The following is a 13,471-nucleotide window of genomic DNA, read 5'->3' as shown; positions in this document are numbered from 1 at the left end:
TTTTCTGTATCTTCTATTTCCTCGCCTTTACTAAATGGTTGCTCCTTTTGAATGCTGATCGCGTGCATGTCGGAAGCTCTTGCTTGTGCTTGTTTTAATGGAGTTCTTGTTTTATAATAATTGCAAATGCTGATTGATTGCGATCATATTCCTTGACAATGTTAATAATACGGGTGCCTTCTTATTTACGACATCCAACTTTGTTACCATAGAAATCATTTTTCCTTCATTTTGTAACATTTGTATCGGTCTCAGATTCCATAGCTAACGAATTAAATGTATATACTTGTGGTTATATACGTATGCTGACTTAAAAGTTTATAGTAAGATATATAATAACGCTACAAATGAATATTTGCTCTCGCTTGTGTATTTTACACGAAATTTTACACGCGGAATGCTGACATGAGAGAAGTCGATCATCGTGTCTCTTCTAAACGTTCTGAAAATGTTTTTGGCAAACTATATTTCGGTGTCTTTTTTATTGCAACGTGCGTTATGAGCACATCGACCGCCAAATTTTAACTCGGGCGAAACTTTTTTCAAAATCGTATAGTGAAATAAAATTGGTATAGCGAGGTGAAGATATCACAATGTTTGACTTCGTAAGGTGAAAAATTCGTATTACAGGGTAATCGTATCACGAGGGTGTACTGTACTTCAACGGAACCAAAGCTGATGTAAGAATGAATAATTTAACTTTGAAAAACACACAGCATTGCATCCCTTATGGCTCAAATAAGGGTAAAGACAGCCTACCAGTTTCTAGATACTGCCTCTGAGTGGTTGATTTTAGAATAAGAAATCTGCAGCTCCCAATCTCGGTGAGCTCCAGAGACTTGAAGTTGGACCACACTCAGAGGTAGACGTACCGACGAGCCCTGCAACAAGTCACAAGCCTAATTACTTTGGTGAGTTAATGTGCTCTCTAGTTGCCTATGATTTATAGCCTGTAAACACTTATCATAACTAATTAATGGGATAATTAGATAGAGCATTTTGGTTGAGGTGCTGGTAACATTCCTGTGCACCAGCAGCCAAGCTTGTGTAAAAACATTTTTGCGCATACAATATATTTGAGATCTCTGGTGGAATAGCCCCATCCAACCAAAAGATTAATTGCTCTTGTAGTCAGTTGCCTTGTTGATGTTGTCGCGTGTAGTACCGCTCAAATAGGGCAGGGAGCACGCTTGATAACACTTCTAGGCAAACAGAAATCCTAGGCCTGGGAAATCTTTTTTTAACAATTTAAAAGATTGTTGAATCAGACCGCAATTGAGTAATTCTGACCAGCTAATATACGCCTGACAGGGAACCGGCAACCTGACTGCGCTGTGTCATTAGCAATTATCTAATCAATAAATTTTTGATAGATAACTAAAGGGTAGATTAAAAATACATTTAATCCCCACACTAAGCTCTGAAAGGACTTGATAAATTGTCAAGAGAGCGAAGCGAATTTGTCTGTTTGAGCAATGACCATTGGCTTGAGTGCAGTTTATATTATTTAAACAATTTCCATTTATCTTAGTGAACCCGCATTTGCCAAGAGTGTATTTACATAGCAAGTGGGAGTTAATATATTCAACCAAAAGTAAAATAATCAATTAATTCAATTTTCACAGCTGACTGTCTTGCAATTTGCCCACAGAATATAACCATCAAATGTTTTCATCTGGCTGGTACAAAAACTTGGTAGGTGGTAGAACTCGTGGTGGAGCCACATATAAAGCTGTATCAACTGAATCAGTAACAGTGATGGCGTCAGAAGCCGCTAGTACCAATTCAACCCCTCTCATTACCATTGCCTCTACAGTCTCATACACTCTTAATCCTGTATCTACACCTCTTCACTCATCCACACCTTACCGAAGGCCAAGGGACTTGCTGAATGAAATACGTGAGAGCCAAGCCCAGCAAGCACCTTCAGCCAGACCCCCTTCTACAATCCAACATGTCTGTACATGACATGAAGCTTACCAATCTGACTACCTCCACTATCGCCCAGCCACCATCACTGCAACCAAATCAGCAAATACAAATGGCAGCATCTTTTGATACATCTCCCATACCGTCAATATATATGGCTTCTGGAGGTATGTGTAATGCAAGATTGTCTAATCAAAATTTCCAGCAGTCAGTGATAGATAGCCAACCAGTAAATGGAGCAACCCCACCGACTAGCTCAACACAAGCTAACACAAACATTTCCAGAGAACATCAAGCATTAGCAGTATAGAATTCTATACCTAATGACTTGAAGGCCTATATATTAACAATGAATAGAGTTCCTGTGCATAGCCCACCACTCGTCCCTCCAGCACCACCGCCTCGGCCGAACTTCACGGGTGCTTACCCTTGTCCGAACAACCTAGGCATGGCTATGGCCACCCAGGCACACCCTTTGGCGCACCAAGAATGCCTCCTCCACGCTTTTCTCGACCTCCATTCAAAAACCAGTAAAAATGGATGGCTCAAAGACCAAGAGCTCAATGCCAGCTTAAGGAAATAAACCGAGCGCCAAGCGACGAGTTGCCCCTAACCGCATCAGTCAATAACAACGACCAAAAGGCAGGCGGTACCATCATTCTACCCAATTTTGATGTGAAGGAGACATTCGCCGATGAACCAACAGAGAGCTGAGAAGGATTCATCGAGCGTTGGGAGATAGGAATGATGACCTTTGGCATGGATGAACTGCAGCTAGCGATGTGCTTACCAAAGTCATTAAAAGGGTCAGCGTATCAAACTTACATTGCTTTGGTAAAGGCCGGAAGCCCCCATTCGTGATTATGCAAAGCTCAAAAGTGAACTAAGCAGCGCCTTTTTGAGGCATAAGCCGATGAAAGGACGAAGTCTATTTATTCTATCACAAGGGAAAAAGAGCTTGGGCACATTCTATGATGAGGTGGTGACTGCAGGCAAATCAGCTTATGTTGATATGCCAGCTGACTACAAAAATCACATTATACGAGATGCATTCATCAATGGTCTCAAAGACAAGTATCAGGACAAGATTTTGGCCATTGGAGATGTGTCTCTTGAAAAGGCTTTGGACATAGCGAAAAGAGTGGAGTATACCGATACAATCGGTAAAGGTCAGAAGCTAGTGGCTGCATTCCAAGGACATGTGAATTGTGTTCAGGATAACCTTGACCAACTACAAGCCCTTACTCAGCAATTGAGTGCTTTAACTGAGTTGGTAAAAGCCCAAACTGCAAGGCCACCCAAAACCCATGAATCGTTCAAGCATAGTTTTCCTTCAAATAGTTTGAGGAAAGGCAGCAACTCGAAAAGGGTTCCGAAAGCTCAGAATCAGCCAAAATTTCAGTATAAGAATACAACATCAGCGAATAACCCTCGTGAAACTCGAAACTTTGCTAATAGCCAGCAAAAGTCTAGACCCTTTTGTACACATCGTCGTATACCTGGTCATGATATCGCTAAATGCTACAAGGAGGCGTGAACGCGGTGGACCTTGACACAAACCCTGAGTTTGCAGCTGAAATGAGTGATCATCAGTTTGCAGAGATGTTGTGCCAACCGGCAGAAAAAAAGGAACATGTAAATGTAGTGATGGACGAAAAACCAAAACGACGTCGTAATCGGAGAGAGAAAGGTAGTGGCATAACTCCGACCACTTATGCGTCGTTAGCATTGATGACACTGCTCTGTCAGTTTGTAGGCGGAGAAGCTGTACATCCTAGAGGCCCATTAATATGTGGATCAAGGAAAGAGGACAGTCCTCACATTTTTCGAGTTAACACAAACTATCACTGCGATAGTAGGGTGCAGAATGCCACACTGAAACCTGCCCCCTACGCATGATGGTCTACCAAAGAAATTTGGTGAAATGGAACAGCCTTGCCTATCAATGCAGCAAATTTTGACAAACTATTATCACAGAAGTTTCTTTCTTCACTGATATAAAAACTAAAACAACAAGCTCTGAACAAAAGAAGAATGTTTGACCATGGTCAGCAACCAAGAATGCAAAGACGGAACTCTCTATGGAGGACAAGGCTTTTACCTAACCAAGAACCCCATTGATGCAGAATACAAATACTGTTGCAAGAAACACGATTTCAGTGCTGATCAATGCAGCACAATCAAAACAACTGTTTATAAAAGGTATGGCGCTCAGTACTTTGAGTCACCTGCAGGAGATGTATCTCACTGCAAGTATGACCATGGTAGTTGCCTACTGGCTGATGGCACCATGCTCGTTTGGGAAAATAACGAAAATTTCACCTGTGAATTCGAGCCAGATTTTTTAGTCAATGGCACATACTTTGATGGACATTTTGTGAGTGATGATTTCGATCTCGCCTTTACTTTCACTAAACATGGACTGCATCATCTTGAGGACTGTCAAGGAAAAGTTGCATCCATGACGGACCAAGGACTCCTTGTGCAGTTCTTGACACCTTTACCAAATATCACCCTAGATGATCATGTTGTAAGTGAGTATACAGCATGAAAGATGATACGGCGTTACTCAACGCAATGGTACAGGACGTAGCAACTAATCTTGCAACATCACAACAGAAACAATTTTGGGACAACTACGCATACACTTGCCAGAATATTGTAGCTACTCTGAAAATAGTAAGCCTGCTAATGTCTCAACATCCCACAATTAGCGCCCGATACATGCTGAAAAATCCAAACATAACCGCCAAAGCCGGCCCAAATTTTGTGCAAGTCTATCCTTGCACCCAGCTGTCTGCAGGTATGTACAACTTTGTGGCAATGCCCAAGGATAACTGCACCGAGTACCTTCCAATGAATGTTACAATTGGTGACAAGACACATAGAGGATTCTTGGACCCAGTAATGAATGTCATTCATTCCAAAAGCATGAGAGTAAAATGCGAGTTACAAGAAGAGGCATTAGTACAGGTAAATGACACAATATATAAGTACAAACTAGATGGAACCCTGGAAGTAGCAAAAGTAACTCACAACCTTACTCTGCCAAATATCCATTTAGGTGCCCATCCAGTAGAGATTCATGAAATTATTTTCAGCCTTGCCCATCGACTCAATTGGCAAGAATTCAGTGACCATAGTGCTCTGAATGATATGCTGGCCACATTCAGCCGACAGCTTCAAGTTCTACACGCTATGGGAGTGGCCACCTCTCCCCACAGATTATTTGAGAAAAATGTAGTTGAGTCCAAGGAAGAGGTCCTAGGCAAGTCTTTCATGGCTTTCTTATTTGGAGGACATGTCACCTCAGGCTTTAAACTCTGGACCTTAGCAGTCAACATGATTGTTAGTGTTATTTCTAGAGCGCTCCTAGGATATGGCTGCCTCCTTAAATGTTGTATTCCATGGTTTGGACCCAGTAGAGAGTCAGTAAATGCTATTAGAGCGCAGAACAATGATGAGAAAGAACTAGAAGTAACTGTTGACCAGACTCCAGCTTTCCATGATGCAAAAGATCTAGTTCTGGTCCCAAATGAGCAGGAAACCATGTTACTCCCGTGTAGCGCCACAACCCCCTGAGAACTACGATCTGCTCCAACAGATTCAGAAGTGTATGCCCAGGAACCTTTGACTATGATACCGGAAGTAACACTTCCAACTTATTTTACAGAAGAATTTTGACTAGAGGCCGACCCATCCAACATCCCACAAGTTTTCGGAGTCAATAGCGGTAGATGATGCAAGAATGCATTGGTGAAAGTGAGCATAACCAATCGCAATTATATGGCTTTAGCAGACACCGGTGCCATTATTACCTTAATGCGATTGAACATTGCTCAAGAACTAGATCTACCACTGCATAAACATAAACTTTGTGCAACTGGAGTAACCAATGACGCATTAGCTATTGTTGGTCGTACCACAGCACTTTTGAAACTTGGAAGACATGAGTATCAGCAATGTTTCTATGTCGCTGATAAAATTTCCCACGAAATAATCTTGGGTACCGACTTCTTGGCCAAGTTGGGTGAGGTTGCCTATAACTTTGACAAATGCATGATACGAGTCAATGGAGAGACGCTACCTATGGGCAACAAAGCTGTCAAGGCTTGCACAGTGTCGAGGACAGATCATATGGTCTGTGCAATAAAAGCTGTACACTACACCGAACTGCCTCCATTTTCTGAGACACTAGTAGAAGTCCAGGTTAAATCATCAAACATTGGTGGACGTGACTGCATATTCGACAGAGATTCAAAAGCTGGATCTCGACATGTAATTATGGGAAAGTCAATGTGTAAAGTTGATAGAGAAAAAATCTGCATTACAGTGATGAACGCCGGACCATCATCCTATACACTGCAAGAAGGTAGGTTCGTAGGCAATGTAGAGCAACTTTAGAGCAAGACTTGCCTATACTCAATCTGAAATCAGTTCCTGCGAAAACCAAGGAGTCTACTAACCCAGGAGACACCCTGAAGCAAAAGAACACAGATCTGACAGATAGTGAAATGGGTCGACTAAGAACACTGATAAACAATTTCAGTGACATAATTGGAGAAAATGTCTCAGAGTTCGGAATAACTACCATTGTCGAGCATGTTATTGAAACTGTACCAGGACCAACACCTATACGGAGCAAACCCTACAACATACCAGTACATCTAAAAGCCGAAGTGAAATCGCAGATTGATAAAATGCTAGAGCATGGCCTGATAAGGATGAGCACAGGTAATTGGAGCTCTCCAATAGTATTAGTTAAGAAAAAGGAAGGTAGTTGGAAATTTTGTGTCGATTACCGCAAATTGAATGCTGTCACTGTCAAGCACTCTATGGCCTTGTCTAACATAGAAAATGCCATGGAAATGATGCATGAGAATAAGTATTTCAGCAGCATTGACTTAAGCTCCGGATTCTATCAGGTAGCCCTTCACAAGGATTCTCAAGAGAAGGGTAGCTTTATAACACCATGGCGATCCTACGCATGGACAGTCATGCCTGTAGGTGCCTCCGGAAGCCCTAGCACATTAACACGGTTAACGTTAGCCATAACTGCTGATCTGATTAGTGCTGGAAACTCTCGCGTTTATATAGATGATTGGCTACTCACTTCATAAGATTTTGATCACCACATCAAACTACTGACCACAGTATTCACATGTTTGCGATATGCAGGCATAAAATATCGCTTCAGCAAGAGTTACTTTTGCCAAAATGAGATAACGTATCTCGGTCATGTGATTTCACAAAGTGGTATCACTGTGTTACCACATAATACTGAAAATACGGAAATTTCCCACACCGAAAGATAAAACAGGAGTTCAGAGACTCTTAGGATTGTTCGGATTCTACCGTTCCTACATCCAGAACTTCAGCAAACTAGCGGCACCATTGATAGCCCTCACCAAGGAGTGCAGTCCCTTCATTTGGACGGAAGATTGTGAGCAAGCTGCCAATACGCTCAAGGACAGAATATGTTCAGCACCAGTTCTAGCATTCCCAAATTTTAAACAAGCATTTGTACTGACTACGGATGCATCAGCAACTGCGGTGGGAGCAGTGCTTTCACAGAAGGGAGAGGATGGGAAAATGCACCCAATCTCCTTCTACTCAAAAGGCCTCTCAGCTGCAGAACAAAAATGGGATGCTTGCGAACAAGAGCTCTACGCCATTTTATGTGCAACAAAGCACTACAAGGCATTTCTCATGAACGCTCATTTCAAGGTGCTAACAGACAATATAGCCTGCACATTCATCGTAAAGAAAGGCGACTTATTACCAAGACTAGCTAGGTGGGCAGTGCAGCTAGCTGACTACTCATTTGACATCAGCCACAAGCCTGGAAAAGAGAATGTGGTTGCAGATGCTCTATCCAGAGCAGAAGTTGCTTTAGTCGAATCGGATGACGAGATTACTGAAAATGATAGGGCAACATCAGCTGCCCAAGCAAATGATTACTATCTCTCACCAATCCTCTTGTATCTCCAGAAAAGAAAATTCCCAATAGATGCAGGAAAATGAGATATTAACGTCATTAAGGAGAAAAGCAAGCACTTCAAAGTAGTGAAAACAATGTTATACCGTGTTAAAGATGACAAGCTGTTACTGGCCATACTATCCTCTCAAAGGAAGGAGTTGCTACATGCGGCACACGAGTCCATGATGTCCATGCATCCTGGACTGACAAAAACAATATTAACCTTGGCTGATCGTTATTGGTTTCCGAAAATGCGAAAAGAAGTTAGCTGTCACATTGCCCAATGTGGATCATGCCAACAGAAGAAAAACCCAAAAGTATTAATGAGAGTACCACTGAAAAATCAGATGGCACAACACCCTTTTCATGTACTTTCAGTTGTTTTTCAAGGACCATATGTTGAAAGCGAGTCAGGTAACAAATACATTCTGGTATGGGTAGACTATTTCACTAAATGGTGTGAAATGGAAGCCACCAAGGACCAATCCGCCGCAACGGTAGCTCGATCGTACATAAACAGAAATTTCTGTCGATTTGGAGCTAGAAAGATTCTAATCAGCGATCGAGCAAAGAACTTTTTGAGTGATGTAATCTTAAATATCAACGAGTTGTTAAAAGTCGATCATCGATTGACAACCCCTTATCACCCACAAACAGATGGTCAAGTTGAAGTTTACAATCGGAGTATCGGAAACATGCTATCACATGTCGTAGCTGAGACTCACAAAAACTGGGATGAGTTCATTTCATTTTGTCAACTGGCTCACAAATCTTCACGACATACAATTATAAACGCCTCTCCAAGCCTACTCCTGATGCGTTGAGAAACGCGATTACCATACGACCTAACTAAACCTGAACTACTTGAGAGAATTGAACCAGGAGCATTTGCTGCTCAACTACATGAGAAAATGTCCCAGGTTTGGCCACGAGCTAAGGAAGCTATAGGGAAAGGAAAGCTCATGCAGAAGCATCAGTATGATAAGAAGGCGAAGCCTTCAAGCTTGCAAGTGGGTGATGCAGTTCTATATTACACACCCAGAGGATACAGAAATCGTCCCTTTAAGCTAATTAAGCGATGGACAGGAATATACATAATCAAGAGTATATCCGACACTAATGCCGACATCCAGCAATTTGATGACCCGGATGAGCCACTCTTCCGTGTACATTCAAACACGCTCAAGCTATATCTTGGACTACTAGTACGAGGAAGAAGTCATGAGATGAGTCTAGATCTTGGTTACTCACCTGATAGCGACACCGATGGAGATTCGGAAAGAAAAGTTAGCAGTGGCTCCGAGTCGGATGATGATACTAGCGCATCAACAATAGACATTTGCTGAAGTGATGAGCTAAGCGATAGCGCTACGGCAAGTAGCAAACCTACAATTAAAAAGAAAGAGTTAGTAGCTCAACAATCAAACAACAAACAACCTGCAAACACAAGAAGTCAACTGCAACATTCGAAAAAACTCTCAAACAAATTGGCGACAGATAAAGAGTATGTAGCAAAGTCTGAAACAGGCAGTAACCCTATCACCACTAACGAGCAAAGAGCAAACAGATATGGTCTGCGGAGGAAGCCAAAGCAAAAACGAGATAAAGGTTTTCTCTACTCTAGCCAATAGACTAACCTTGGCAACAGTCATTTTGTAATCGCATATAACCACATTATCTTTAGACAAAGACGTTATTAAAAACCAAATAGACTGGTTGTGTAAACGCGATTACTTTTATTGAAATTTTTATATATACAGTTGGGCATCAACTTGTGCTAATTCAATTTGGATGGTTGCACGCTGGCATCTTCTATGTAAGTATCAAATAAATATTGTACCCACAAGTAGGACCATGGCACCGACTGCCACTATCGGCCCAACCACTGACCAGTCTACAATGATAACAAGTACAATAGAGAATACCATATATATATATACATATATATATATATATATATATATATATATATCAAGCTACTCTTGTGTGTTGATGTAAATTGATCCGAAATTCTTTTACACATGACATGACTAGCAGAACTGAAAGAGGTAAATAAATAAATTTGTAAATCATAAATTGCTTAGCACAATTACCGATAGCTAAAGTCAATTCAGCAGTAGATGTAAACACACACGGAGCTGTAGTAAGACGCTTCAGTGTTGTGGCCCACTCTGTGACACCCTTCCATCTTTTACAAGTGTTTCTAATCTGATAAGTAGAAAGGAAATAATCACGTGCCACTCACTTCTATGTATTGCAATGGATAGTATATCTGTTCCCTGCTTTCTATGCATACAAACATACATTGTTATTAGGCTATTTTTATTCTAACTAGAAACGTAGCCACGCTTACGCTGCTTACATTGATAACAAATTTCTGGGAAAGTGGTGAGGCGATGCTATTACCTTCCTGGTAGTTAAGGACCATTTGTACACTCTTGCACTCATGGATGGCGAGTACACTATTCATCCAGTTATATGTAATGTAAAAGGCATTTATGTGAGCACAGGTATACCTTGAGTAATCTAAAGCTCATATAATCTGGTAAGTGTAATTTTTGAAGAAAATTCCGAGAAAAAAATTAATGTTCTCGGTCGCAAAGCCATATTTTTGGCCAGACGCAAAAAAGTACATTACGGCTTTTGAAAAGATGCAATGACGGCCTGGTCAAGAAATGTGATGTTTCTTCAAATTTATGTTTTTAGTTTAATACTTACAAAAGGTGTGGAGGTAGCAGTAGCATAATTGATTATGAATGTAACTAGAAGAAACTGGTTTTGTAGTGACATGGTGGTGTTTTGGATAGCAGTGCGTAGTGTACTTGAGATGCTGAGTACAAACATGCGTATGTTGTTTACGCATGCGTAAATAGCCTAAGTGAACCATTTAAATACGATTACTGTTTGTTTGAAATCTTCGCAGTTTCGGTTTCCACCTTCTGATTTGATGAGACATTATTTTATAATTCTATTACTTTATTATGATCATAGCCTTTTTGTTTTTCATATTAAGGACTAACATGTTTTAAACTGTGGGTCTATGATATGTGCAAAATTAGTATACCTGACTAGCACATAGAAACAAAAAACTACAAATTATACATAGTAGGCTATAGCTAACGCAATTGCCCTTCCGAAACAAAAGCCATGATTCATGACTGGCATATCCTATGAACTAAGCATTACCATCTAATTATACCTACTTCAACGGAACCAAAGCTGATGCAAGAATGAATGATTTAACCTTGAAAAACACACAGCATTGGATCCCTTATGGCTCAAATAAGGGTAAAGACAGCCTACCAGTTTCTAGATACTGCCTCTGAGTGGTTGATTTTAGAATAAGAAATCTGCAGCTCCCAATCTCAGTGAGCTCCAGAGACTTGAAGTTGGACAACACTTAGAGGTAGACGTACCGACGAGCCCTGCAACAAGTGGCAAGCCTAAGTACTTTGGTGAGTTAATGTGCTCTCTAGTTGCCTATGATTTATAGCCTGTAAACACTTATCATAACTAACTAACGAGATAATTAGATAGATCACGATAAAACACTACACTGTTAATTGCAATCACATGTTACCGGTTTGCTTTAGCAACTAAACAATAATTTGTCAAATAGATAGATACAGTTGTCGCACCATTCCATGACGCAATGCCTTGTCGAAACGATTTCAAAACTCGATAAGATACATGTGTGCATGAAACGCTGCTGAACAATGCGAACAAAAACACAATATTTCATGTTTAATCAAAGCTGTTTCGTTTGTATTTCCACAGTAAAGTTAACAAACCTAGTAAACTGGCCAACTTGATTGAATACTATTATAATTTATTACGAATATCGGAATTATGGGAGAAAATGCCTCACGAGCTGATGGCTGTAATGGATTGCAGGCAACTACCTGTACCCGGTCGCGAGAGGAAATTAGCACCCCAAAAACTCTCGTGAGAGAAGTCAAGAAAGCGCGATTGTGCCGCGATATATGACATTATCACAACCAGAGCCGTATACTATGCGGCTAAAATTTCTCCAGGAGTCTGATTCTCAGTATGATGATTTGTTAGTACACAACAACGTCAGGTTAGTACCATACTGCTATTTTTGAATTATATTTGACATACTTATTTTCATTACATTATGAAAAGGTAAAAAAGGACAGCAAAGTTGTGAATGTTGTGAATTATTTTTAATATACAATGTACTTTAATGTATATTTGCAGATGGCTGAGTAAGGGTATAGCTTTGCAAAGGGTATGGACTGTAAGACAGCATATTGAGCAGGTTTTTAGTGAGATTGGAGGAGATGCAGCAGAACGATTTTTAGAGATTCTCAGATCGGAGCATTCACTGAGAGACATGGCTTTTCTGACAGACATTTTGGCCTATCTGAATGACCTAAATTTGAAATTGCAGGGTGAAGGTCGTAATGTGGTAGAACTCTGGCAGGCAGTAACATCTTTTAAAGACAAACTCCACTGTTTTTACGAGGACATAAACAGTGATATGAACCACTTTCCAATCATCAGAGAATTTGAGAATGGTCGTGATGATGTCGTGGACCTTACAGCAGCATGCGCTTTTCTCATTGATGTTTCTTCAGAGATGGAGCGTCGCTTTGCTGCCTTTGATAGTATCAATGGCATTATTGAGCTGGTTGCGTGCCCATTTCAGGCACATCAGCTTTGGAAAACCCAAGTTGATAACTTTCCTCATGTTCCGAGAGGTGTGGCAGAATTAGAGCTGTGTGATTTAAAGGCAGATATACTGGCTAAAGCTCAATTTGCTGAGCAAACTATTGTAGGGTTCCGAACACAACCTGCTGTCCAGGAGAAGTATCCTATGCTATGCAAAATGGCAGTGCACTTACCTACTTTCTTTGGTACAACCTACTTGTGTGAATCAATGTTTTCAAAGCTGACATTTATAAAAAGTAGGTATCGGAGTGTACTGACAGAGGAACACACTCAAAAGCTCTTATCTGTAGCAGTAACCAAAGATAAACCAGATATTGCAGCAATAGCTGCAAAGCAAACTTGCTTCCATGTGTCTCATTAACATTACATATACTTCTTCTGCACAGTAGATTTTGTTGAGAATAAACCTACATATGTTATTATGTTACACCTTGTTACTTTCATGTTTATGTTCATGTATACTTACACATTACTTAAAATACACATACAATTCATGTATATGTTCATGTTTACTTACACATTACTTAAAATGCACATACATTTCATGTTTATGTTCATGTTTACTTACACATTACTTAAAATGCACATACATTTACATATATACAGCTGTATTCATGCCTGGCCCTCCTGATAAGGCCTGGTTACCTGTTTGGCCCTCCAGCAAAAGTATTTGGGCACCCCTGCCGTATAGCTTCTGAGTCCAGCATCAAGAACCGGAAACAAAAATGCTGTTTCCAAACAAACCCGATCGACATACTGATCTCTAATGGAATATTCTTACCTCGCTCTCAACATCTCACTTTTTTGCATAGATTTTATTTTTTTACAAAAAAGGTAGTTTCTTCTAGAAAATGTTGTCCTCTTTCA

The 13,471-nt window shown here is 40.5% G+C and overlaps 1 protein-coding gene and 1 long non-coding RNA gene across 2 annotated transcripts; one reads left to right on the top strand and one right to left on the bottom strand.

Annotated features, from left to right (window-relative positions):
- Positions 1–758: 758 nt before the first annotated feature.
- On the bottom strand, positions 759–11,315 carry LOC137408857 (uncharacterized). Its single transcript, XR_010980153.1, has 2 exons — positions 11,213–11,315; positions 759–881 (listed from the first exon to the last, which is right to left on the bottom strand). It is a non-coding gene; the product is annotated as an uncharacterized lncRNA (long non-coding RNA).
- Positions 11,316–11,879: 564 nt separating this feature from the next.
- LOC137408656 (general transcription factor II-I repeat domain-containing protein 2B-like) lies at positions 11,880–13,127 on the top strand. The gene is made up of 2 exons (XM_068095238.1): positions 11,880–11,990; positions 12,131–13,127. Exons 1-2 carry the CDS (start codon positions 11,893–11,895, stop codon positions 12,963–12,965), a joined length of 933 nt encoding a protein of 310 aa, XP_067951339.1. The 5' UTR covers positions 11,880–11,892; the 3' UTR covers positions 12,966–13,127.
- Positions 13,128–13,471: the final 344 nt, after the last annotated feature.

This window comes from Watersipora subatra, chromosome 11 (genome assembly GCF_963576615.1).
Source record: "Watersipora subatra chromosome 11, tzWatSuba1.1, whole genome shotgun sequence".
Taxonomy (NCBI): Eukaryota; Metazoa; Bryozoa; class Gymnolaemata; order Cheilostomatida; family Watersiporidae; genus Watersipora; species Watersipora subatra.
This window is presented reverse-complemented; position numbering and strand designations above follow the sequence as displayed.

Coding starts and splice junctions, on each gene's coding strand:
- LOC137408656 (XM_068095238.1), top strand. CDS start 11,893: ATGACATTATCACAACCAGAGCCGTATACTATGCGGCTAAAATTTCTC. Junction 11,991..12,130: donor TTAGTACACAACAACGTCAG/GTTAGTACCATA, acceptor GTATATTTGCAG/ATGGCTGAGTAAGGGTATAG.